Source organism: Mauremys reevesii, linkage group 23 (genome assembly GCF_016161935.1).
Source record: "Mauremys reevesii isolate NIE-2019 linkage group 23, ASM1616193v1, whole genome shotgun sequence".
NCBI lineage: Eukaryota > Metazoa > Chordata > Testudines > Geoemydidae > Mauremys > Mauremys reevesii.
The window spans coordinates 12842745-12870463 of NC_052645.1; the positions used below are offsets into that span (position 1 = coordinate 12842745).

The window sequence follows — 27719 nt, forward strand, 5'->3', positions numbered from 1 at the left end:
ATCCCCCAGCCACATCCCTCACCCCTCTTGCACCCCACACACCAACTCCCTGCCCCGAGCCCCCTGCCACACCCTGCACTCCTCCTGCACCTCAACTCCCTGCCCTGAGCCCCTGCCACACTCTGCACCCCTCCTGCACCCCCTGGTGACAGGGAAGGGGTGGGAAAAGGTGGGGCAGGGGCAGGGCCTCATGGAAGGGGTGGAATGAGGGCGGGGCTGGGGGCAATGAGGGTGGGGGTGTCAGTGATGCAGCCCTTGGGCCAATGCACTAGATCTCATGTGGCCCTTGTGGTCATTTGAGCTTGAGACCCCTGCTCCTGAGGGTGGAGGGCGGCAGCCAGCTAGCACACAATCTGCTGTACAATGCAGGTGAGAGGAAATTTTGGTCAGAGGCACCAGGACAACAACATTCCCTGTCCTTACAAATAACATCCTGAGGATCTTCCATCTAAGATGGACAGGACCTTAGTCATGGTCTCATCTGACAGACCTGCAAAGAATAAAACCACTCAGAACTTAACTGCTCCTCCTCAAGAGGATAAAGGCTGTGTTGCCTCGGCTGGGATTTGAAGTGGTCCCCATTATTTCTCACCTTCCTGCTAGTGGCACAAAATGAAAGACAAGTTGTTTTGTTTACAAAAAAGTCCTAAAATACTTTTATTTAATAATTAAAATTTGTCAACAGGAAGACAGATATACAATGCAATTATTTAGTCTACAGAGATTTTGTACATCAGGGAAGCAACCTGGAAGTACAATGCACCAGTTCCATATTGTTTTCTATAAAGGAAACTTCAATCTTTGCCTCTTGCTTGTGAATCATTGTTTTTGGGGACAGTGAGGGAACCCTGAAGAAACAAGAAATTATCCCCAGTGACTCCTTGCACTAAGAGTCTGATGACTGAGATGAAACAAGGATTAACTGGATCTCCTGGGGTGTGAAGGCAGCAGATGAGGGTGCCACATTACACCCTGTAGGACTGGCCCAGCAGATACTTGGCACATCATGGAAGAAGGGCAGTACCAAGAACCTGAAAAGGCCTCCGCACTAGGCAGGCATACATAGGATTCATGAGCGCAGACCACAGTCGGCACAAGCTGAGAGTGACCTCCAGCAAAGAGAGTGAATAAGCAACAAACAAAATACGCCAGTGATCCAACAATACAGAACCCTCCACCCCCCCTGTAAAATCCCAAATCCCCCATATTCTTGAGTAACATCTCCCCCGCCTCATTCCAAGTGTTACTTCACCCCCACTGGACAAGTGCTGTGAACATCACTACAGCAGTAGCTTATGTCAGCATTAAAAACATTCAGTAAGAACTGATAAGAGAACATTCTCAGAAGACTGACTGGTTTTAAGGTCACTTTTTAAAACCTCTTCCCCTCCACAGTGTAATTCTCAGAATTTCCAGTAGGTTTCGCTATGAGAATAGAAAAAAGGCAAGTTTCACCCTGATTTGGGAGAGTAAAAAAAAAAAAATAGAGGAAGCCACAATCAAAGAAAACTTATTACATGCCACAACTTCCTGAAATTAAAAACAAAACTTTAAAAGGCAACCGTCATTTCCTGTGTCTGTAGCTCCTGTTAAACAAGACTTCATTGTCTCAAGCCAAGGTCTGTTAGCACAGGAGCAGGTTCGTGGGTTTGGTTTTTGTAAAATAAAAAATTAAATTTACAAGATGCAGCATATGTGGTTAAGTTCTATACATTCCCCTTCCAGGGCAACATACCATTGGTCAGTAGTGATTCAGAATATTAAGTACATTAAAAAGAAGCAAGCAAAACCAAAAAAAAAATAGTCACATGTCAGTTTCCTGCCAGGGCAGCATTTTTTAAAAAGGTTTCCTTTGTACACAGCAAATATACACACATGCTTCCCAGCTCTCTGGAACATCAGAGCTTAGATTATTTTTTTCCCCTTACCAAAAAGGGAAAACCAAAAAGTTCCAACCAGTTTGTGAGGACTATTTACAGTGGAGAACAGGGCCCATCCCGTGGGAGCAATAAAGGGAGCTGGGGGAGTGGTGGAAGAGCTCAGTTCCAGTGCCGGTGTGGTCCCCAGAAAGGTAAGCCGAGGTGCCTGGATGCCATGGGGAGTATTGCTGTATCATGCGAGGTATAGTGTTCAGTTCCAGCCTGATGGCACTCGAGATGCGTTTGTTCCAGTGAAATGCTACATTCAGATAGGATCCCCCTGCGCCCCAGCTCAGAGCCCTTTTCTGGGTATGGTTTCAAGGCAAAGCTTGGATGAGCCCCAAGGTTCTCTCCCACTATATTGCCCGGGAGATGGAAATAGCATGCGCTTTCAATTCTCTCTCCTCTGGTCTCTCTCTCACTCCCTCTTTTGGAGGATCATGGCCGATGGAACCTAAAATAGAAGAGTAAAACCAGTGTCACACCTGGAATTCGGGTAAACAGTAAGGAAGTGTTATGGATGTTAAAATATCAGGCTGTCTTTAATAAATTGGTAGTGTCCCCACACTGACGGCGTGAAATCACTGGGCTCTCAGTGATAATTTTAGAGGCACTTCACGTCCCTGCACACCAATCCACCCCAGTGGGGACTGAGAAAGAACTTCTCCTGCACTGCCAAGCCAACACACTCCCAGCTCTAGCTTTTCATCCTCCATTCACTTCTACGCAGAGACTGGGGAGGGAATTGTGATGGTGTTTTCTGTAACATGGGCACCTGGCTACTTGTTTCACATTCTAGTTAACAGCCGGTTAGTGGTGCATCAGCTTTTGCTCACTTGATTTACCGGGATTTGAACCCACAACGTACAGCTGAAAGGCTCAATAACCCACCATTTACAGGCAAGTGCACCCATTTACAGGCAAGTGCACCCAAGAGGGCTCCCCCCAATGGAGAAGGTGAAGATAAATGTCTGCAAAAGCTGCCTCTGGTTGTTTCTCCCAGATGGGATTAAAGCTCATTACTCAATATTAAAGCTCAGACCTGCTCTTGGACTAAGAGGCTCAGAGCACAACTTAATGAGCAAGACCAGAAGCAGCTCTGGCCTGTATGGAGGCCTGGGGTCTTGTCTCACTCACCGGGTGAAGTGTTTGCTGTCTTCATGGACTTGCATTTCAGAGCTTTTAAACTCATTCAGTTCCTTTCGGATGGCAGCCTGCACGGAGGGGGAAAGAAATCCTTCAGCTCACCCGCACTGTATATTTCCCTCCACCGACGATTTACATAGACCCAGAATGTGCTGCATGTACAAATCTGCTTGTGGCTGGTCTGCAGCATCTCAATGACTTTTAATGAATAAAATGAAGGGCACGTGTAGTTTTTGAAATGGACAGGACTACCCACAGCCTCCATTTCCTTGTCGTTGAAGAGGGAGCTTGCAGACAGCTGTAACCCAAGTGAGGTACTGGAGATCAAACTCAGCAGCTCCCCGATTTCTTCTTCAGCAACCTGAGTCTGGAGTAGGGTTAACCTGAAAATACTGGCTAATCCCCAGATGCTTGATACCCTAAGGCCTGCCTGGTTCCTAAGGGGGGATGGAGCATGGAACTGGACTGAGACTTTCCTGCAGCAATCCTGATCAGGCCAGCCTCAACCTGCCAAGAACATCCCCCTCTTACTTGGGTCTTCTGCTATTGGCTCCTGTCCACTCCTTCAGATCAGAGGCCAGAGCAAAAACAAGGAAGGTTAGGCTGGGAATGGGGAGAAAGCAGCATGGAGCCCAAACGGGCCTTGTGTGTAGAGAACAGGAAACTGTTGGCCTGGTAGCAGGTGGGTGCTCAACCGGATGGGGCTAGGGAGGTGGGAGGAGTCATTCAGGAGAGGGGAAGGAGACCGGGGTCCCACCACATGGAAGAGTTGAAGCAAAAGGAAGAAGAGCCAGTTTACTTTGCTCACATCCCTGAGCGTGGGGTCTCCAACCTGGGGCTCCAAGGGCTGGGAATCGTGTTCTCCCCATTACCTTGTCAGCAGGTGTGAGTTTTGTCCACGGCTTATCTGCTCTCCGGTCATAGTCGTGAGCATCTGTCACTTCCACATATTCATGAAACCTCAGGATCTTCCTAGCTTGCAGTTCAGCCACTGTAGGCCTTTGACTAAGCTGAAAGCAACAGAAGACAAGTCAGCTGCAACTGTACTGGTCACCAGTGTGAATTCTGGCCAAAGACCCCACCATTTGATCTTTATGGTGCATATAAGAGAGATCACTAGCCACAGATCATTGCTTGTGATGTGGGATGCAACAAAGCACCCCAGTATGGTCCTTAATGAAGAGTTAATAATTGTCTCATCAGTGACGTGAGTCTATGGTAGGATTTATAGTGTAAAACGCGCACAGGGCCAGGATGGCATTTCAAATGAGATCGCCAGGAACAGATGGAAGGGGGGACCTCAATACAGCAATTGCGGGAAACTGACTGTGTGGGATACACCCCTAATCTGATTCTAATGTGCGATTCCCCCCTACTGCCCCAGGGAATGGCAACATTCACTCAAGTTCCGTATCAATATGCTCTGTAAAAATTCCCTCCCAGCCACAAGTATGGGATGAGTTTAACCCTGTCCCCGTGGGCTAGACCCATCTGGGATCAACAGCTAATCCCGTTGGTATATGGGAGACACAGCGTTAGAATCTGGGATCGTCTGTCCATTTCACACCCCATTCTGGAAATGGAGTCCACAATTCTTGAACCTGCCTGCCTAAAGTTAGGTTCCTAAATCCATGTCTAAGGACCCAAATAGAAGTGGCCTGTTTTTCCAGAGGTGCTAGGCACAAATCCCACAATGGCTAAGCAGCTGCGGCTCCCGTCAGTTTCTCCTAGGTATTTATTTAGGAACTTGATTTCAGGCCACCCAGTTTGAACACCATGGCCGCTGCTGTTTTAATATGGAACTCCGACACTGGAGTGATAGGTGCAGTAGGAATACCTCGACTGACCAGACCGATTCCCAGCTTGTTACAGTCAGAGGGTGCTCAGGATAACCACAGAGCAGTCTCATGACTCCCCCACCCCTCTATGTTCTCTTAGGTGCTTACAACTGCCACCATCCACAAAAGATCAGAGAGACGGGAAACACCACATGGAGCACTGCAGTACCTTTCTGGTGAGGCGGCGTTTAATCTCCCGCTTCTCAGCCTGCCGGTCAGCCTCATTTTTTTCTGGCAAGGGGGGAAAAAAATGTTTCATTTAAAGCAGTGTCACCACCACTCGTTGAAAACCACTGTCAAGAGCTGAACACAGAAAACCAGCTTTTCATATCAGTGGAATGTCTGCAGTAACTGCAGGCATGCTGAGCGCACTAGGGTCTGAATCAGACATCCTTACTCTAACAGTCCATAGACTAAGGATGGCAGAATGGGCCTTGCCTCAGGATGGTTCAGTAGCTAACCAGAGCCCGCTCCGGGCTAGCAGAGGACTCCGGGTAAAATTTTCTAAAATGCCTGAGCAACTTTGGTTCCTATGGGCCTAAGTCACATTTTAAAATGGGTGTCTGAAAATTCCCTCCCCTAAATCTGTTATGCCAGGGGTTCTCAAACTGGGGGTTGGGAGCTGTCAGCCTCCACCCCAAATCCTGCTTTGCCTCCAGCATTTATAATGGTGTTAAATATATTAAAAAGTGTTTTTAATGTATAAGGGGCAGTCGCACACAGAGGCTTGCTATGTGAAAGGGGTCACCAGTACAAAACTCTGAGAACCCTGTGTTATGCTAATGGTTAAAGAGCAATACAGAGAAGGAAATTTCTGTTTAAATTCATCTCTAAGTTGACATTTTATTTTCCAGAGTTGATTTTTTAAGTCTTGTCTCTTTTCACCATTTACACCGTTAACTCTAATTGCATTCATCATGGGCAACAAAGCTAGACAGACCATAGTCACCTGCTGTGTTTTATGCCATAGCATGATGCAGTGATCTGTGGGCTGCACATATTGCAGTCGAATGTTTACACCAAAGCAAAACGCTTTTTCTTTAATAACTTCATGGGAAGAAATTGTGCGTGTTATTTCACAATCCTTCCGGTGTAAATTACTTGCGTGTTCACACTATTGTCCAGGAAGCGTCAGACAGGACAGCGTTTGCTGGTGCCCCACAGAAGGGATACAGAACAGTGTATTAACCCTAGCTCAGCACAGTTTGTAAACGGGCCCAAAACTCTGCTCTAAAACTGCTGAAGGCATACGTTCTGCCCCTGCGCCCCCGTGATGCTACAACTGAAAAGCAGGGCCTTCTATTGCAGGCTTCTACATTTCATGGAGTCCCGTTTATTAATCAGAATTCAAACCATTTCTACTGGGTAACAGTGTAACTAGGAAATCTACTGAAATTGTTTTTATACAGTGATGTAGCCAGGCCACAGACTGCCCTGTCACCACAGTGCCAAGCAGAGGCCCTTCTGTATTTAGCCAATCTGCCCAGGAGATCTCAGTGCATCTGGAGTGAAGTGAAGCATTAAGAGGAAACTGATTAAACAAAGGGAAAAAACCCAGCAATACTTGTAAGTGTTTGGGAGCTTTAGTGCTGCTGTTACTCACGCTGAAGTATGTTCCTTTGCTCCAGCTCTTCTGCTGTTGGTCTCTGACTTAGTCGCCTAAACAAGAGGAGGTAAAAACCGTTACACTTGCCCATCCATATTCCCGTAGGGGACACAGACGCGAACACTCATTTGGAGGCAGCAGGGAACAGAGTCAATACGATACTCACTTTAATCGTCTTACTGCTCAAACCAGACAACTCTTCCCTCCCCCCACTAACAGAGCTTTTCACCCGGACAGCAGAATCCACTACATTGAACGTGGCCTAAGTGGGTCCTGCTCCCATGGAGCTGTCTGGGCCAGACAGCAGTGGTGTAAGTAACACAGGCAGGACAAGCTGGGCAGAAGTTGGGTGTAAATGGTCTCACAGTGTAACTTCTAATGCACCTGTATTTGTTGGGTGCTTCGAACAGGTTAACTTGCACGTATGGGAGGGCTGGAGCGGAGCAGCGGAGCCCACGTGAGGATGTCAGATAAAGCAGGGCACAGCTGCCACTCTACAATATTTATCACATGGAAACAGGTCACTGGTTCTTCCTTCTCCACCTCAAGGAGTGGGGGCACAATTGGGTGGCACAAGCTGACCCACACCTAGCGCACTGGTAACCAGGGGCTTATCTCCCCTGCCCCCTTGTGCTGTCTGGACGCGGCAGAACACCCAGGCTGGTGAGTGCACAACTGCAGTCTGGACCAGAGGAAGGTGAGAAGCCGCTGAAGGGGGCTAGTTTGGTTGGTCAAGTATCTGGCTGCCTCCTTTCTCTCTCTGGGGGCTGAGGCGAGGAGGTGGAACAGGGAGCAGTGAGTGGAAGCAAAGAAGCCTCTGAAGCATTTGGTATCGGCTGCTGTCAGACAGGTACTGTGATATCGTACAGCAATTCCTGATCTTAGAAATGCCAGCACAGCAAGGGCTGAAGCAGCCCAGAAGCATCATTGCAGGGGAATCCCAACTGGATGTGAGGGAATCCAACTCAGCTGTGGGCAGCACGAGAAGGGTTCCAGGTGTGTCCCTCCAGGGCAAGACACTTTGCAGCCCTGCTTTTAGTTCACAGCCACAGAACTGCTCCTCCCCAGGCCAAATTCAGCCCTGGAGTTAAGGGAGTTGTACCCTCTAACTTCCTTCAGGAAGTGCAGTACCAGTGCCACGCACAGAATGCCTACTCACAGCAAGCTAGACGATCGTGCCACTTGCACCTGTTTTCCAAATTACATCTGTCAAGTTGCTCACATCCCAGCTCCAGGTGGCCCCTCGAACTTTGTTTTTACCAGCACACTTCAATCCAGGAAATGAGACGTCTGACAGGCTATCAGGGTAGGAAGAGTTGGCTCTTCCAGCTCAAATGGCTTCCCGCCCAAACAATGGAAACTGTCCGGTGTGACATGTAAGCTGCTTGTCTTTACATTATTTCAGAGGGAAATGACACGCAAGCCTAGCACCCCAGCCCCAATGCAGCAGAGAAAAAGCCTCCTTGTTGCCACATTTCAGGCAAGCAGATTTGTTGGCTCACCCTTAGTTCTGCCAAAGGTTTGAGAGGATTTTTCTTTTCCTCTGCATTTTATACCTGATCAACGCTGTCCCAATCTGCTGCCGAATTTCATTCCACTCCTCCTTGCTCTTCCGAGGGAAAGCATTCTTTTCCTCCAGCTCCTGCTGGGTGGCCGTGGTGCCCAGTTTCATGGCCAGTGTATCTTTCCTCTTCACCTTGTTAGCTAGAGCGCCTGTGGGAAAGGGAAGAAGGGATCCTTGCATGAGTAAAGAGAGCTGTGCCCTCAAGCTGTAAAGAAGGGGTGAGACCCACAGGCCAGCCTGGCGTCTCACACACACAATGGTCAAGTACCACAGCTCCCCTGTTGGCAGGAGCTAAGGTAATACAGCTACAGCACAGCCTGCAGCATGGTAAAAGGAGTAACGCCATCCTGGCTAGCGAGAGGGAGCTGGAAGAGTGTGTGGGTCCTATTCTGGTGGCATCTCCTGCTGGAATTTTCCCCCTCAGGCAGGGATATACACGGGCTGGTTGGCAGTTGAGGTATTTGAGGAAGTGTGGGAAGGGGGAACATAACACAAGAACGGCCATACTGGGTCAGACCAATGGGTCCATCTAGCCCAGTATCCTGTGTTCCGACAGTGGCTGGTACCAGACGCTTCAGAGGGAATGAACAGAACGGGGCAATCATCAAGTGATACATCCTCTGTTGTCCAGTCCCAGCTTCTGGCAGTGAGAGGCTTAGGGACACCCAGAGCATGGCGTTGCATCTCTGATCATCTTGGTTAATAGCCATCGATGGACCTATCTTCCATGAACATATCTAACTTTTTTTTTTAAACCCAGTTATTCTTTTGGCCTTCACAATATACCCTGGCAACAAGTTCCACAGATTGCCTGTGCGTTGTGTGAAGAGGATTGTTTGTTTTATACCTGCTGCCTATTAATTTCATTGGGTAACTCCTGGTTCTCGTGTTAAGTGAAGGGCTAAACAACACTTCCCTATTCACTTTCTCCAAAGCACTGGTTGATTTTATAGACCCCTATCATATTCCCCCCCATATCCCCCCTTAGTCGTCTCTTTTCTAAGGTGGCCAGCCCCAGTCTTTGTAATCTCTTGTCACATACAAGCCGTTCCATTCTCTTAATCATTTTTGTTGCCTTTTTCTGTACCTTTTCCAATTCCAAATTGTACCTTTTTTGAGAAGGGGCAACCCGAACTGCACACAGTATTCAAGGTGTGGGCGGACCATAAATTTATATAGTGTCATGATGATATTTTCTGTCTTGTTATCTATCCTTTCTTAACAGTTCCTAGCATTCTGTTAGCTTTCTCGACTGCCACTGCACAGTGGGCAGACGTTTTCAGAGAACTAGTCACGATGACGCCAAGAACGCTTTCTTGAGTGGTAACAGTCCCCGTCGTTTTGTACGTACAGTGGGGATTATGTTTGCCAGCGTGCATTGCTTTGCGCGTTGTGGATACGTAGCTTGTCAGGAGGCCAAGAGGCTAACGCTTTGGGACACTGCACTGACCAGACTTTTGGTTTGAATCCTGACGTGTCTAAGTGCAGTTGTGTGTGTAGGAGTAAAGCTGGCCTCCCAACGGTGAAACCTTACTGTTATGGCTTTCGTCTTCCTCTTCATCCTCCTCATCCTTATACAGGATGGGTCCCTCGGAGTCCGAATCACTCATCCCCTCCTCCTCCTCCTCTTCCTCCTGCAGCGGCTGTGGCATTAGCCTAGGAATGACCGTGACAGATGGTGCATCTCCAATGTAAACGTGAGGACCTGAACTCCGTTCTCCCTCCTGGTCTGCTTCCTCCTCCTCTTCATCATCATCTGGACTAACAAAACGCACACAATTATTATTTCTTTTAACAATGACAATGATTCACTTGGAAGTGAGGGATTTGTTCCATCCCCAGCCCCAATGACAATTTAAATGGAAGCCTATCTACAGAAGGTAGGTCACTAGCACTGTAACTCTTTCCTAGCCAATGGCTGTTTGCCTGGGGCTGCTCCCCCCCCCCCCGGCTTTTACCCCACACTCTTTCATGGAAGCCCAGCTGAGCTACGAGCAAGAGTATTCAGACCTCCTTACCCTCCAGTAGCACCTTCCCTCCAGGGATGTCGACGTGCTTTAAACTTTCACGAATTGCAGTAACTGAGACAGAGATTATGGGTGGGATTTCCAAATGCACTTAAGGGAGTTGGGGGGTTAAGGAGCCCAAGTCAAGACGCTTCCTTGGGTGCTTTGTGGCTAGTCCAAAACAGTGGCAGGTTGAAGCAGCTCTGCTCGCAGGCCCGTGCCGTAATCCCTGCCTCATCCCTCCTTCCTGAAGAGTCGGAAGGATGCCTGGCTCTGCAGGCACCAATTCAAGGAGATGCATTGTCTGAGGCACCTGTGGCTAACCCCTTTCTGCCCCCCATCCCCAGCCAACCCCATTTGGGGTTTCAGGGTTCAAACCTGCTGCCGAACCCGAGCAGAGTGTGTGGGGCGAGGGGGAGAGGAGGAGGATGGGGGGGGCTACCACATCAAATCCCAAGCAGTCTCTCTAGGTCATCAGAAGCAGGTCATGGATGAAAGAAGAAACTGAGGATCTCACTTTGTCTCGTCAGTGCAATTAAATACCTAGATTCCTCTGAACTGTTTTTGCTTTTCCTGCCTAGGGTACCAAGGTGATCACCACTTCTCCAAACACTCAATTCCCAGGGCACTTTCCACAATCATGGGTCTTGCCCTAGGCCGTGGGGCGCAGTGTTCCCACACCACAGTGTAGGCTGCTGTGTGCCTGGCTGCCCCCACTACCCATCAGTGCTCCCGCCTGCACAGAGTCTGTACTCACACTTTCAGCATCTCGATGGTGACTGGCAGCGACCTGGCCCGGCCCAGGGTGCCGTTGTCCTCGTAAAGGCTGTCGTTTTCGAAGAGCAGCGAGTGAGCCCTGTGCGACCCCTCTGCAGGTGGGGTAACTGGCAGGGGGCTTGCCAGCGCCTGCTGGATCCGGATGTGCAGTGGGATCTGGGGCAGCCGCGTTGGCACGTGAGGTTCTCCGAACCCCTGCTCTGCCGCCCGCTTGGGCACTTCCAGTGACCTGAGATCTTCCTGTGGAGGGGTCTCCTTGGGCAGTTCCAGGGAGATCTGGGGTTCCATCGCATGGCTGGAGGCAGGCAGGGGCGTGCGCGGGGGCTCAGGAGGTACGTGGCGGGGCAATGGTGGAGAAGGCGACGGTGGCGGGTGAAACACAGTGATATGCACTGGTACCGATGCGGGACGAGCAGCTGTCACTACCCTATCGCTTGGTGGTTTCGAGGCAGCAGTTGACTCCAGCGAGGGTGCCACGTTAGATGGAATGCCTCTCTTGGGTGGTAGGGGCGGGGAAGGCTTTGATGAGCCCATACCACTGTTCACTGCTTGAGACAGTTCAGCTGGAAGAGAAGAGAGATCCCACATTTTATTAGGGCTTCGCCATAGCCCCAGACCCCTCACTCATCCACTGGCTGAGCCCAGAAAGCACTCAGGAGGCTACGGGGTCCAGTGGTTAGACGCAGGCAGATTCTGACCCACTGAGACCATGATCAGACTGTATGACCTCCTGCAGTCTCAGCTACTCGCTCCCTAAAGCCAGATGCCAGAGGTAACTGGGTGGCAAAGCTTCTCACTTGCTCTTCTAGCTACTAAGGTAAGAAGTCAGGACAGCAGCCAACAGTGAGCAGGCTGGAAGAGCTCCTGCTCGTCTCGTTGGCTTGGCGAGAGTGCAGCAGCAGGGCCAGCTCCAGGAAAGGCAGTATTCCTTGGGCAGGTGCAGGACCTGCAGATCGTATGCTGCTCACTTAGCACAGGAATGAATGCAACCAGGGCGCTTTGTGTCTGCATTTACAGTCATCACCCAACAATGGAATCTCATACAACATCCCCAACAAAACCCTGGACTTTAAGCTTTTCTCTTCATACAACCCTTTTAGGGTATTGCTATTTGAAGACAAAAGTCAGTGGGACTGAAACGTTAACATGCTCACACTCAGTTTAGCTGTCAGAGCTAGCCACAGAGAACATTACTGCTAGCCACTCCTCTCCAGCATGAAAGTGCTTTCCCTACGCCATGTGGACTCAACACTGGGTCACCATAAATCCTGTTACCAGCTTACCCCTCATCTATGGTTCTACTGTGGTCACTAGTATCTAAGGCAGAGCTGACGTCATGTGTCCGGAGGGGTTTATAGGACCCAAGAAATCTACAGCTGGGGAAGTCCTGTCCCAATTTGTGGGGCAGGCCTGAATTTAATACAGGGGTCTGTGCTGTTTGATGCTGATCAAGGAGAGAATGACAAGAACAATGTGACTAGGGGAAGAGGGCTGGGGCCCAAATGTAATGTGCCCCATCCAGAAAATATAGTCTTCAGTAGTGGCTCCCAAAATTGGAGACCTCACACTTGGTATGTCACTTCCGTCCTACAGGGGAACACCCAGTGTTTAAAAAGGACATTGGACTCTTGCTGCAGTGCAGAGCCCTGCATGGGACTAGTGCAGAGCCCTGCAGTGGGACTGGGATCCCGTGGGTCCCACAGGACCCACTGCCATAATAGCGGGAGCAGGTGGGAGTGGGATAATAAAGGCTCTTCGGCAGTGGCTTTTTGGCCTTTAATATTTATGCAGTAGCAGCTTCTTAGGGTTGAAAGGTCAATTTCCCTCCTACCAAACTGCTTGGAAAATGTCAGTTTTCTTCTGTGTCTGCTTGTTTTCACCGCCACAATCACTTCTATATCAACATATTCCCCAGATCTGGGGCAAGAGATACTAGTCCAGTGGTGCTGCAGAACCACAAAAGGCAGCAAGGGATGAGGAGATTGTGCTTTCTGGACACATTTTTCAGCTGTTTCGAATTTACAGACTTTTCCCTTACAGACTGAGGCCAGGATCCTGTCTAGTGCTGAATGTCCTCAGCTCCCACTGACTTCTGCTTTCAGTGCTGCTCAAAGCCACACAGGATCAGCCCTAAGAGATCAGGTTTGGGTACTAAGAGCCTGATTCTGAGGGGCCAAGTAGCCAGCACCTCCCATAAATGGGAGTTAGAAAAGCAGAGCACCCACAGGACCAGGCCCTACTGCAAGTGTCCTGTGAATCCAATCCGTCTCCCTTCATGAGTAAGGCAAAGGGGTCTCTTTCACTGGGCTAAAAATTAGTTTCACTGCACCCAGGACAGTACAAACTCCTCTGACCCACACAGAAGCCAACATATTACTCTAGTAAAAGCTAAATTTGCCACTTTTCTGTGAACGACACAGCTGCCCCTGTACCCGGCGTGGCCTTGCCAGAATCCATGCATACCCTGTGAACTGCTGTTGGGTAAAAGTTCGTTGTGCATTTCCTGAGCCTATCCTGCCGCAAAGTGTCGTTTAAGAGGCCAGTGGCATAGGATGAGAAAGCAGAGATGGAAGAGACGGGTTACGTCAGCCACATTCACCTCTTTCCAGTGCGGGGCTGTTCCCTTCCACTTTGTGCTCTGTCACCTAGTCTTTATTCTGTCAATCAGCGGGGCTTCCACCAGTTCCCTTGGGAGCCTAGTCCTCAATCTCACCATCGACATTCCTTCGCCTAATTCAAATCCATTGTTCCTAGTTATACCTTTACTATGTGTTAAATATTTTCTTCCCCTCCTTGGTGTTTACACCATCCAAACACACATCCCTTCAGTTTCACCCTTTAGTGAAACTATGCAGGTTGGATACTGCAGAACGGCTAACTCCAATCCTGCTTTCAATACCTTCGTATCAGGAACAGCAGCATCGTGCTGAGTATTTAAATGTAGGTCTGTACAGAGTACAGTTGTGAAATCGGTCACTGTTTGGATGTGGATTCTCAACAGGCAAAGCAAGCAAAACAGGTGCAGAGCTCTTCAGCTCTACTTACATGCAACTCCTCTCACTCCCGCCACACCCTCTGCCATAGGTGTCTGAGGCCCTACCCTGGGGATAGCAACAGAATGACACTTTGCTGTCTTTCATTACCATTTTTTTCTCAGCGCTATCTGCAATTAGTGCTGGGGCATTTCAAATACCACCCATGTTGTGTGCAAGCAGCTTAAGCAAGCAAAGAAGGTATTTCCTTGCATGCACAACAGGAACGGTCAGACTAGTTTTGTCATCCGGCAAACAGCAGTTTAATATCATGTAAAACCTGCTAGAGCAGAGAGCATCCCAGGGCAGAAAAACTGAATTAATTGGTTCGTATTTATTTTTTAGTCTGGAGAAGTAGTGTTATTTGCTTGTGGAAATGAAAGCACTGGCCTAAGCCTACTGTAGATAGTCCTGCGCTGTCTTTCTCTATACAGCTCTGCTAATGCCTCCCAAACAAGACCTGCATAAGCCCAGCCACATTCTTGAGATAGATTCATTCCACAGCTCTGCCCTAGGGTGACCAGACAGCAAATGTGAAAAATCAGGACAGGGGTGGAGGGTAATAGGAGCCTATATAAGAAAAAGACCCAAAAATCGGGACTGTCCCTATAAAATCGGGACATCTGGTCACCCTACTCTGCCCATACATCTCAGTCCTGATCCGTGGCACTCCCTGCTACTCCTGTCCAAAGACTAGCAACAGAGCTTTGCAGTGGTTCTGAGATGGGGACTGGCCTTTAACAGCTTCATTCAGTTCACTTAACACATTTCATTTGTGACTTATTCAAGATTGAACCAAGACATCTAAGAGACCAATACTGAATATTGGGCTAACTGCATGGCAAGAAACTCCCCCCAACATGTTCTGTTAAAACACGTTTGGAAATAGATGCATTTAATTCTTTATTTAACCAGCACTGGGAAGAATCAGCTCTTAGTTTACATTTTAGCACTCTGGGGTTTGCCAGATGAGCAGCCCTGCAGCCTGAATTTCTCAGTTTATCCACAGCAGCAAGGGGGGGAGGCTTCCCCAACATCCCTGCCTTGCCAATGCAAGACCCACTAACAATCCCAAGCCTTCCAGTCCAGCACAGCTGATAAGTTCCCACATTGGTCAAAGATTAAAGACACTTTATTACAACAGCGATTTTTAATCTCAATCACTACCCTTCACAGGAAAACTAGATCCTGCCTCACTTGATCAGCCGCTGGATACATCGGTGCTAGGCAGATTGTTCGGTTTGTAGCGCCACTTGAAAGTAATTAACATTTGCCCTGTGCTGACGGGACCTGCACCAACAGAGCTCACCCAGTTTCCACGCCTGTCCAGTGGTCAAGCGTCGAAGGTCCTTGATTAGCTCACAGGCATTCGAGACATGTTACTGTCTGAACACAGCAACACAAATCTTCCCTTCCAAACAGAGTCTGCAATCTCAAAGAACGAACGAAAGAGCATCCTAGGTTTGACTGACAGCCACTTGCAAAGAGGCAGACACTTACCTATTAAAGGGTTGCTATTTCTGTTCACCGGCTTCGGGGGCGGGATGGGGGGCTGTTTGGCAGGCATCACGCTGGTTGTACTTGTGGTAGCAGTAGTGTTAGTGCTGGCAAGAGCAGGGGGCACAGTCCTGGGGGCTGGGCAAGGGGCGACTGTGGAATTGACCATCTTTGCTATGCTGGTGGCGGCAGTAACAGCGGAGGAGGATGCAGTCCTTGTAGTGCGGCTGGCAGGGACAGGATCCCTCGCCTGCACATCACTTGCCTCCTGAGAAGAGGACGAGGGTCTTTTCGGAGGAAGCAAAGGCTGTTTGGGTGCATGTGGCTCATGAGGAGGCTCCATTTCTGAACTAGGATTGCTACTGGATGAGCCTGCAAAGTGAAACACAAAACAAGTGCTTATAGAGATTGGTGAATGAGGGGACCCAAGAGAGGAGAATTCAAAACAGATATTTCTTTATGAGAAGCTGAAGCAAGACTGATTTCCTACCTGGTCTTTTCTTTGGTTCCTCAACTGGAACAGACTTTCTAAGACTTGATTTCTTCCCAACCTCTTCCTCCAGGTGGGCCAAGTTTGACATCCCAGAACCACCAATGGGGACTGTATGCCCGTTCTTCAACGCAGCATGGCTGAGTTTGTCTGGTTCCTCTCCATCTGTGAGGGGATGGGGGTGAGGAATGAACAGAAAACCATCAGAAAAGGCAAAAGATACTGAATACTTAGTCCTGCCATGAGAGCAGGGGGCTGGACTAGATGACCTCTTGAGGTCCCTTCCACTTCTATGATATGAAGCCTGAGAAGATACACACCTATCGGCAGGCAGTGAACTGACAATAGATTGCCAATGATTGTCTATTTAAAAATCTGCAAGTATCCACAACACTCCTTTTACTTCTGGAATATCTGGTTCTAGAATTACTTTTGCATAAAATAGCACATGGTAACATCAGCACCAAGTTAGTTTGGAGCTCTTGATTTCAACAACAATATGCTAAAAGACAGTATAGGGCCTGATCTCCTGTAACTCTGGTTTATTCCAACAATCTGTTTATTCCCCCATCAGTCTCCCATTCAATGGGCTCATTTACAAAGGAACATATTTACAAGGTTCAAAGTTAGGATGCCTTCAAGGCCAGCACTATCCCGTGATCAGCAGTCCAGCAGCTGTTGCAATCAAGGTCTTGTAGCCTTCTGCATCAGCTTACTTAAAGGGCTTTCTAATGAACCCCTGTACTCTGCTACATTACAGAACTCAAAATGCTGGCCAGGTTTCCACTGTATGTACAATAGATTTGTTCTGAAGACAAGATTCATTCAGTGTTCCCAGGGCACTGATACCTTCCATACTGGTTTGTACATGGCATTCCTGCAGCATTTGCCCTGGAGAATGATGAGCAGCCCCAAACCTTTGAACAATGGAGAAGACGAGTTTCCTTAAATGAAGACCCATCTCTCCTACCTTCCTTTTTGATTTAGGTCTAGAACGTGTTTTCATACCCTGCGTCAACCTTAATCCTCACTACTTCTTACCATGTCTTCTAGAGCACTGTTCCCTAAACTCTGAAAGTTGAGCATTTCTTCAGGAAAACAAAGACAGCCACACACCGCTTCAGCCCTGCCACAGTATTACAGAAGCTCTCCCCGACATAACGCTGTGCACACAAGTGCTTATGTTGGTGTAATTTATGTCACTCCAGGGGGTGATTTATTCACACCCGAGTGACAAAAGTTTTGCTGACATAAGCTGTAGTGTAGACATAACCTTAGTTGTCACCCATTTGATTGATGGAACACGTTTTTTTCACTCTCAGCTATTGTTTCAAGCTCTCTGAGAACTCAGGCAGATGTTGCTATGTTGGTTACATTTGCTTAAGCTTGGTCTACACTTAAAAGTTAGGGTGACATAGCTACGGTTCTTCACTGAGCACGGCTAAATCAGTGGAAGAATTTTTCCGTCAACCTAGCCACCGCTGCTCAGAGATGGATGACCTATGCTGATGGAAAAACCTCTTCCGTCGTCGTAGGAAGAGTCTGCAGTATGGCACTCCAGCAGCATAGCTGTGCCACTGTTGCGCCAGTAGTGTAGACATGGCCTTAGTGTGTCTATGGTTTTCTTTGCAAACACGAGACTTTAATTTTAAAACTGAAGCCAGCACTCTGGAGGACAATCCAGATGGCCATCTGACTAGTCCTTTGTGCCCTTCGTACGAGTTCCCTCACACAGGGAAACACTGCCATTAAATCTGCCTATCATCTCCCTTGGACAGTTCCCTAGATATTACACCCCCCTGCTCCGCCTCAGCTATTCAAACTCTCTCCTTACGCCTTCCCATGTTCTCCAGGTTCTGGCACGTTCAGGATGCTGCTGCTGGCTCTCTCATTCTCACCCCCAGCCATTTCAATTCCAGTGGCTTTCCATAATCTAGTTCAAAATGGTCGTCTTTGCTTTTAAACCCTCCATGAGCTTGGGCCAGCCTGCCTCAAGGACTCTGTCTGCTGCCCTTGCTTATCTGGTACTCACTCCCTATGTCCCCTCTCTGGATAAACCACCTTCTCTACACCTCTTCCCCATGCAGCCCTCCTGTATCTGCCACAACTCCAGCTATTTTCACATCCCATCTGAACACGTCCTCGCTACCCCAGCCAGCTGCTCTCCTTTATTTGTGTTACAATTTAGAGTTTTGCCTGCACTGTTTGCAATTTGTAAGGTGAATACTAGACACAATGCAGCTGTGTAGAATTGAATTAAGGACAGAAAAGAAGTCTATTAAAACGAGCCACTGAGACCTGAATGTCAGAACCCACAAGCCAGGAGAGCGTATACAAGTGGGTAAAAACTTTTTCTGCTCTCTCCAGAACACTTATCTTTCGGAAAATACACTGATCTTCTGAGTGCAGGATTTAAAACTGCGACCAATTGTAGAAACCTCCCACTGACTTGCAACAAAAATATCAGCGAGTCAATTTCTATGATTTAAAATCTGTCCACCTGACAGTGCTTGCCTGGTCCCACATTTTATTACTTTGTTTAATCTTATTGTAATTGTCTTCACTTCTTAACCCAGGTCATGTGACTGCAGCCAAAACACAAAATTCCATCTCTTAGCAACACTCTCGCATGTCAGCCCCTTGTTACACTCTCCCCGTCTGCCATCTCTCTCTCTCTCTCGGGAAATTTATATCCAGCCTACATTTTCGCTTCCTCAGTTTCATCCCATGACCTCTCATTACACACCTTTGAACACACAAAATTTCTCCCTTAACTTGGTGTTCACAAGGGTCAAATCCTTGTGGACGACTTCAGTCATATTTCACCCTATTTCGCTAGAATCTTTCCTCATGGTTGTTTTAATCATTTTTTGCTGCTTTTCCTACAGTTTGGCTACAATTTTCTGACAAGGAGGAGCCCAGAAATGAATGCACCATTACAGGCCTGTCTCAGAGGCATGTGAAAGACACCTATTCCCTCCTTGATGGAACGCCTCTACACAAGCAGCTCAAAACCCGTACTGAATTTTTGTTTCCTTTCATTTGGCCTTGCAGCCCTAGAAAGAAATCAAATTCAACATTATAGATAGCCTATTTCTCACTGGGGCTAGGATATAAACTGAAACATGATCAGAACAACCTGGAGATTATAGTGAGCATGAATGAGAAGGACAGGAGCATGGAGGGATGGTGCCAAAGGCTGGGCAGAGATGCAAATATGACAGAGACACGACAGGGAGTGACACAGAATTCCCCTGCCAGCAGCGGACAGGAAGATGCATAATAAATGCTTATCTTAGGAATTTCTTCCTCATTACCTTGCTTTCCTAGCTAGGTGCAGGAGTCAGACAGGGAGCGTGTGCAAAGGACAGACAAGGGACGGGGGGGGGTGGGAGGGGGTCACGTTTAGCAAACAGCCTTTAACTTATTGTATTTTATTTTTTAAAGGTGCAATAACAAGGATGGGATGTCAGCAGCAGACCAGCTACACAGAACACAGATAGGCGGATGAACAGGTTCATTTGCAAACTCACCCTGCTCAGGGTCTTCCAACAGAACCCCTCTTTTAACCAGCTCCTCTCTTGGCTTTCGCATAGAAATCTTTCGTTCTAAAACTGATATTAAATTGAAAAAAAGCACTCAGAAAACAGGGCAAGGGGAGGGTTTCAAAAGAATGGGGTTTAAATATATTGGCTCTGTGGATGAAATAAAAATGGCTCAAGTTGCTGCATTTTGCATGGAAGAAGAAGAGGGAGGGGGTTAAAAATAACCTGTCTGGGGCCTGTATTCACACACCAGAATATAGTGCTAGAGCAGTGAACAGTCATTCCTCCAACCTAAGCCTTGTTGGAGAAGTTCCTGTCAACTAAGGAATCTTGCATCTTTAAAACTCTTCAGAATATTGTTTTCTACAGTTAAAAGATGTTTAAGCTGCGGTTTTAAGGAGTCAGTGGCTGAGGCCTCTTATCAGTGAATTTGTTGTCGCCATCACTGGCAAAGAATTAAGCTTTGATCCCAAACATGCCAGCACTGGGACACAAGGCTTCAGCCAGCCTCTGCAGCTCACCCATAGCTGCTACTGCTCTGATGGCTAATTGCAAAGGATGAAACAACTTGGCATGCGCTTCCCCAGTGGGGAAAAGTGTTTAAACCAAACTTCAAGACCAGCACCAAGCCTGATGCTTTACCTTCTGAAGTCTCCTTGAATTTGTCACTGCTTTTCTTTTTCCTCCACTTCCAAGGTTTGAAAATCTTGCCAAAGCCCGAGAACTTGCTTTTCCTCTTGGTGGGGGGTGTGGTGTCTCCAGATTCCAGAACATCAGCCCCCATCCCCATGTCAGATGGTGGATGATCCACTTCCTCAGCTACACAGAAAGAAAAAGCAAAGTCAGGGGTTTATTCCAGTGAAGTCGAAACGTGAGGTCCCTCCTTTCCCACCCAGCCAGTCCCTGCCAACCCTCCTGTGGATATCGGAAAGTGATAAGCAGTGAGTGATGCAAATTCATGCAGAGGAGATAGCAAGACTCCATGCCTTCACATAACCAGTCAGTACTGAACAGGAGTAGGGAAGCAATCAAGGGAAGTTTTCAGTGCTAACAGACTAAAGACATACTGCGATGTGTTAAAAATCCCTCAAGTGTAACTGTGACTTAGTTAATATTTGTACAGTGCTATAATTTAGGCCTAGGAGCACAAACAAAAAGCTTTATTGCAGTCTCTTGGTCTCGGCTGGAAGCAACTGCTCCGGACACAAGTAGTTACATGAATAAAATACCTTCTGTACTATAGCATGGCGGACTTCCATGACTGTATTTAGACAGAACCTACTGAAGTTATCAGCCCATCTCAATGGCTGTATACAATAGAACTAAGCGGATCTGATTTCCACTCCCCGCCCCCATAACAAGCTACTGGGCCAAGAGTAACAAAAACTCAGGAAAGCAAAACAATGCAACCCTGCACTCCACCTAGTGTACTAGAATTCCCAGGAGAACACAGCAGGAGAGGATGTACTTATGGTACATAGTTCTGTATCAAAAAACCTCCTTATGAGGCAAGTTGTGAAGAGTGATTGGAACACAAACCATCAAGCTAGGCCAGTCACCTTTCTTGCTTGCCTGGTGTTTGCCATTTTGCTGGAACTTACTAGGGGAAGGGGGAAATAACAGCCTTGCTTCCTATTGAAGATTGCTAGTGACCCACTTCACATGGGCATTATGTATAGGCTGAGAATCCCTGGTCTCTAGCTATATGTGACTTGGGAGCACCCAAGTCGCTCTACAGGACACCAGGATGGTACCCAGTATTGGGAATAGAGAGCCTTACTAAGGGCTTGTCTACACTTAAAACACTATAGCATAGACCCACCTACGCTGACAGGAGGGGTTCTCCCATCAGTCTACAGAATCCACCTACCAAGGGGCAGTAGTTCGGTCGAGGGAAGAATTCTTCTGTCAACATGGCGCTGTCTCCATGGGGACTTAGACTGGTTTAACTACACCACTCAGTGGCGTGGAGTTTTCACCCCCCTGTGCAACGTAGTTATACAGACATAATTTACTAGTGTAGACCAGGCCTAAGGCTTTTTGTAATACTAGAATGAATCGCATACCCTAATACACTGGGGACTCTATTGTGTATGCACCGGGCTATAAATCACGCTCGTGGGCCTTATTTTCTCAGCAACTGTAAATAAAAACACTTTGGGGAGTTTGATGCAAACTTTCTGGACACGTGAAGTCCTTGAGCTACACAGTTGCAAACTAGGCTACGTGACATGTCTCCAGAAAAGGCAGCACTGCTGACCCGCGATGACAACTCATTCATCTGCTATTCACATACGGGATGCTCAAACCAAGAATCCCATTACCCAGGGTTATAGGGTTTTGGAAAGAGCCAACTTCTAAGTCCAGCATACCCCAAATAGAGCATCATACACTTAATCATAACATTTATGTAACACCGGCCAGAAGACGTAGCACCAGATGTCAGAACTTGACCTGTTTTAACAATATGTGGGAGATCAAATTTGCAGAGAAAGAGAGAAGAAAATAGGAAAGGCCTGTGTGTTGTATTTCACTAGGGTTTCATTGACAGACACCTGGATCTTCACGCCGTGACATTGTTCAGCAGGTATGTCTGCACTGCAGTGTGATTTACAGTTCGCGTACACAGACCTGTGCTAGCTTTAATCTAGCTAGCTCGCTAAAAATAGCTGCGATGACACGGCAGCAAGGACTGCATAAGCTTACGTGACCCCCTGGGTACATACTTTCCTATGTAACCTGTGGCACCGCAAGCCCACTGCTATTTTTAGTGAGCTAATTAGATTAAAGCTAGCACCAGTAAGTGTACATGGACTGCAAATCACTCCCCGCTCCACACATCCACCTGCAGCGTAGACACACTCATAGAAAAAGATTAGGTATGCAGGAGCAACAGTCCGAATCTTTTGCTCTCCAGGCAGCTACAGGCAAAGTTACTACGTGATGCAATATTGCTCATAAAGAACAGCACTGATGGGCCCCTGGTGGGGCCATCAGTGCTGTTCTTGGGGCCAGAAGTGACAGGATGCAAAACCAGGCCTCCCCAATGGGAGAAGGGAACAACAGAAGGTGTTTTAATAACGCAGGGGGAACAGGAAGAGTATTCCAGTGAGTCCTACAGGGACGTGCAGGACTCTGTGTAAAGACAGGATGCTCTTTAATGGCTGCTAATAGTGGGATAAATTATCAGAAAGCAACCCGACAAAAATAGTCTGATGTGAAATGATAGAACAGGAAGAGTTTTGCATAGGAGCCAATTTCATGAAGGTCTGTGTTCTGTGCAATAGAAAAGGGGGGGGGAAATCAATATAAAGGCATTTTCCAACATTTTATTGCCTGAACGAGTTTGAACGTATTTTAGAACCTGACATCCTAGGCCCGAACATGGGTCAATTTGATTTTACCTATAAGGCACGTTTCTTCCTTCTCTACAAAGATTTCTTCCTCCTGACTCACTGGAGTCCAGCTTCGATGCAGTAATAATCTACCTTCTCAGTAAGAAAAGTTTGATTCACTCGGCCTCAGTGAAGAGCTGAGGCCATAGCCACAGCTCGGAGCCATTTCAGAAAGGTACGCAAGTTCAAAACTTGATTCAGTTACAGACAAAGCTGATGAATTATTGCAAGTATGTAAACAGCCTAGGGTAGTCCCACACCTGTATGAAAAGCAAGCACACAAGATACCTATTTTAGTTTAATTCATGTTCAGCTGGGTTTGTCACAGGAAAATCAGACTGGACTTTCAAACTTAACACCAAAGACAGATTGCCTGGATGTTTCAAGGCAGTTTCTTCAGAGACCGAAGCATTAGTCCTGGAGCCGTGAGTGTAGTTTTAAAGAGCTGCATTCACTTTGCTCAGCAGAGCGTTTTGAAAGTTCACAGGGCAAGCAGAAATTCTTGCCAGGAACAAACTGTGAATTGAATTTGGAACTGAACTGCCATGAAGGCATTTGAGCCTATGGTGGGTGACCATCACTATACTGACGGTGCAATACCAGCATTACGGAAAACCCATGTCAAACTCATTACAAATACATCTCCAGTCAGGACCAGTATAAGAAATGTTAGCTCAAGCGCTTTCTGCCCCCTGAGGTTTCAGAGTGCTGCACTAAGCAAAATGGGCTCAGTTTTCTTTTAATAAGCTAACTGTCAGGTCCAGAGATTAATGAACTGAGACAATAGCTCAAAAAGCTGCAATTACTCCACTTCCAATTAGGAGGAGGACCATATCTGCTCTCCTTCTACAACCATCTCTGGGGGGATCAGAGGGCGGGCACGGCGGAGCAAGCAGATGGACCGAAATCCTAGATACTAACAAGATTCCAAACCTGACACTGAGCAGCCAAAAAACAAGTTAAACCAGCACAAATCCAAACAGGCTTAAGCATGGAGGTAGAATTTATCCACTATTTAATTGTCACATCATTCAGTTCTGGCTATCACAGATACCTTAAGTCAAACTCTACACTATTTCTCCCATCAGTGTCAGCTCACTGCATTGTACTGAGCAACCTCTCATTCTTGTCTGTCAGGAGACTATTTATGTCATGAGAGCAGCTCCCTTCCTCCTTTGTCTGAAACATGACTCATCATGCCGGCTCATGCATCACAAGCATCTCGGGGAAACGACCACTTACACTTGGGTTTGTAAAGTGCCATGCTCCCCAAGAGTGCTAATTACTAATGACTGTGAAAGGAAGAGCCTGTGCACACAGCCATTTAAAACAGCAGTCTTATGATGCCATTATAAGCTATAGTCACTTTCTTAATTCTTCATTCACATTCTTAATTACAGGGTGGATCAGATGCTGCAGACATGCTTTAGAGTGACACGTATTCCAAGTAGTCTTGCTTACTCAGAGACTGTTCTATCAGTGGGTAATCCCCTGGAAGACCAACGAAAGAATCTGGACTCATGCGAGCGTTCAGTTTCAGGACAGTTGCAGTCAGGACCAGTGAACAAATTTCTGAAAAGGGCACCCAAGGGGAGTAGATTTTGGCACCCACTGAGTCTTCCACCACAGTTGTCTGGACACGGTGTTTTTTCTCACGGCCTCTCCTTATTCTGCTGCATAATGAAGTGTAGGAGGTCTGTAGGCTGTTTTATAATGATGAGTTCAAGAGAACACACCTCTCCTTATCTGAGTCATACAGCTAGGAAACTGTGCTAAAGAGCTGCAATTTAGTGCTTCGGAAAAGAGATTGGGGGAAACAGGAACGGGAAATTAGGGGTGTGAACTTCTAGCAGCTCCTCCAAAGTTCTCCCCAGAGCAGAGTTCTCACCCACCTGTGTGGCAAGCTCAAGCCATACATATGGGGGCAGGTGCGAGACTCGGATGCGGATATCCGCGGACCATTTTTGCAGAACGCGGATCAGATGTGGATACAAATTTTGTATCCGTGAAGGGCTCTAAGTATCATCGCTAGCCAGTCAAGACCATTTCTAATGAGAACCTCTGACACACACACATACTCATCCACACCCTTAGGAAGAACCTTGTTTAACCAATTTTAACGAAAAGAATAACTGCATAGATCTAGTGTAAAAGGGTTGCCGCACTTTCTATCAAATGCTTCACGAGAGGTAAATACGCTGTCTGGGTACGACTGCCTCGTGATAGCAAAGCTGTTCTTTCACGCCACAACTCTGAAGAAAGCTACAACTTCAACTCAGCATGTTCTCCCACCCAAGCTGCACCTCCATTAAAAATCTAGTGTCCCGTTTCAGTCACACATTTTAGGCAGCTGGCCCTTCAAGTCCACATTCTCTGTTGTCTAACGCACAGTTGTGAAGGTGCTTAGGAGAATCATGTTTTAGCATAACAGCAATCCAAATGCCCATGTTACAACGTGGGCCAGTCTTGCCTGATGGGCACAATGTATATTTTAACCACTTGATAGAATTCTGTTAAGGTCAAAAGCTCTAACAATTTGCTAACATGTTTAACACACACTTTGGTCCTATCATGTTTTATGCAACCGCACCCCTCCCGGTGCACTTAAACTACACTTGCAAAAGCATCCTATGCCTTCCTCCCTGCAACACACAAACATTTCCTGCTGGAATTTAGGACATTCCAAGCTGAAGCACATTTAAAGAAAAGTAAAGACACATGAATGAAATTCTCTAAAGTTAAAAGCAATTTTGTCGAGGGCACTTGTGATGCACAGAAGAGATCACACTTTTGTTTGCACTAAAGTCCTACAGTTCTCTTTTATTTTTGGCATTTTAAAATTGATTCACCCTTGTTTTCTCCTCCTGCATTTTGTTTAGATGCAGAAGAGCTGTGCTAAAAAACGAAAATGCCCTTAAGCTGCCTACAGTACTTTTCATCCAACGGAAACCGTGTCATTGACAGGAGCCAGCTTCTTATATATTCTTCAAGGCCTCGATTTCCTGACACACTCCAAGCTGATTGCCTCCAGCACAGTCAACTAGTGGCTTAATGTTTTCCTGTAGATGTGTCATTGATTCCCAAGAAGCTCGGTGATGGAATTTCTGGGAAAGATGGCAACGTTTTTGCCTCAAGTTACCATGGAGAGTCAGATATCCTGATGGATGAAATCCTGCAACAGAGCAAGGATCTCTGGGTTTTATTAAAAATAGGCATCACTCCTCAAACGGTGTAATCTGGTCGAGCCCATTGCAACACACTTTTGTATTGCACTATGCACCCATCTTAAAAAAAGGAATAGGAGAGTCTTCAGGCAAAAACCTCAATAACAGAATCCTTTATTTTGTTAGCTGACATTCATAGACCCCTCCCATCCCTCTTTAAAATGGCAATGGGTACCCGGATAATCTTTTAGAACACCAGGGCCTCTGATATAGAGGATCAAGAAACACCAAAAATCACAAGTTAGGCAGAGATGTTAGGCTGGCATAGTTTTTAGTGATTTATTTTAAAGCCAGTTTAATTTAGTCTCCGCACAGTCCAAACCCAGTATGGCCACTACAAATAAGTTAAAATCATGATTTTAACTTGGTTCCTCAGTATAGATGGAGTCCATGCCCACATCCAACTTAGAGCTCATTGCCAGTGTACAAGGTTGAAAAACATAAGGAAATCTTCTCAAGGAATTTCACCCCAGATGTGTAGGAGTCACACTAGACTATTAAAATGTTCAGGAAGTTTGATGAAGCTGAGGGAGGTTACAGGTATTTCCAGATTCCACTAAAGAAAAATGGAAACTTTTCATAGACGTTCAGAGGCAGAACAGATTGTATGCTGTTTTCTCCTACCATATTTTGGATCAGTGGTTCTCAAACTTTTGTACTGGTGGCCCCTTTCGCATAGCAGGCCTCTGAGTGCAACACCCCCTTATAAATTAAAGCCACTTTTTAAAATATATTTAACACCATTATAAATGCTGGAGGCAAAGCGGGGTTTGGGGTGGAGGCTGACAGCTCGCGACCTCCCATGTAATTACCTTGCGACCCCCTGAGGGGTCCCTACCCCCAGTTTGAGAATCCCGGTTTTAGATTAAATACAGAGGACATGCTCCCTTCCCCCACCCATTCTGCAGAGTAGTGTGTGAAAGAGGAAGACAGGTGTCTCAGACACTGCCTGACTGAGGGAGGCTCTCCCAGTCCATCTTTCCTCCTGCTGAAATGTTAATGCTATCCGTATTTTCTTATGACACTAGTGTTAGACGGGAACTTAGTGAGCACATACACTCGAGATGATCACACTGAGAGTGACAGGGTGGATGACGCACCAGCGATGGGAGTCGTAAGAACAACCAGGGTGGATGGAATGTGTTAGAATCTTGCTTTTGTTAAGAAATAACAAACGCAGGACATCAGGATTTTATTTCGCAACACCGATGGTTTGTTTTGCGTTGGCATTGCATTCAGCCTTTCATGGATTTGTTGCTGGCCTGTACCACTTCATGCTAAAGGATTACCATTCCCATAAAAGTGGTTCAATTTCTTTTTATTTACGGGAGTTACTGCAAGCAATCCACCAATCACCAGATGAGTGTCTGCTCTTAGAGAACTCCCCCAGATAATTCTATGGATTAGTCCTCTGCTTGTGAGCCTCAGAGCCTGTCTACACGCAGAGTTGCAAAAATTCAATTTAAGGGGGCATTTTAAACCTATGCAAAAGGCTGTGTGGATACGTAGGCGGTACATGAGTTTTTTGTTTGGGGTGGCCACTCCCAGGGGTGCCAGAAGCTCCCTAGAATTGTGGGGCCACCAGCAACTGGATGGTGGCCCCTCTCCCGCTCTGGCCCACCCCTGCCCCACCCCAAGGACATGCCCTCGCGGCACCCCAAGGGGCTCTTCCCAAGGCCC

General features: G+C 47.1%; 1 protein-coding gene across 5 annotated transcripts in view; it reads right to left on the bottom strand.

The window, feature by feature from the left end:
* Positions 1-627: 627 nt before the first annotated feature.
* Positions 628-27719, bottom strand: part of PHACTR4 (phosphatase and actin regulator 4) — a 92731-nt gene continuing 65639 nt past the window's right edge. For 4 of the 5 annotated variants that reach the window (XM_039511766.1, XM_039511768.1, XM_039511767.1 and 1 more), the window contains 12 exons: positions 20063-20239; positions 19409-19489; positions 15876-16040; positions 15389-15757; positions 10837-11419; positions 9608-9834; positions 8066-8222; positions 6507-6562; positions 5073-5134; positions 3938-4075; positions 3057-3133; positions 628-2373 (listed from right to left, as the gene is read on the bottom strand). In XM_039511766.1, the coding sequence (XP_039367700.1) occupies positions 2358-2373; positions 3057-3133; positions 3938-4075; positions 5073-5134; positions 6507-6562; positions 8066-8222; positions 9608-9834; positions 10837-11419; positions 15389-15757; positions 15876-16040; positions 19409-19489; positions 20063-20239 (2108 nt within the window). In that variant the 3' untranslated portion in view covers positions 628-2357. The remainder of the gene's footprint in view (positions 2374-3056; positions 3134-3937; positions 4076-5072; positions 5135-6506; positions 6563-8065; positions 8223-9607; positions 9835-10836; positions 11420-15388; positions 15758-15875; positions 16041-19408; positions 19490-20062; positions 20240-27719) is intronic. The other variant, XM_039511769.1, reaches the window with a different exon arrangement.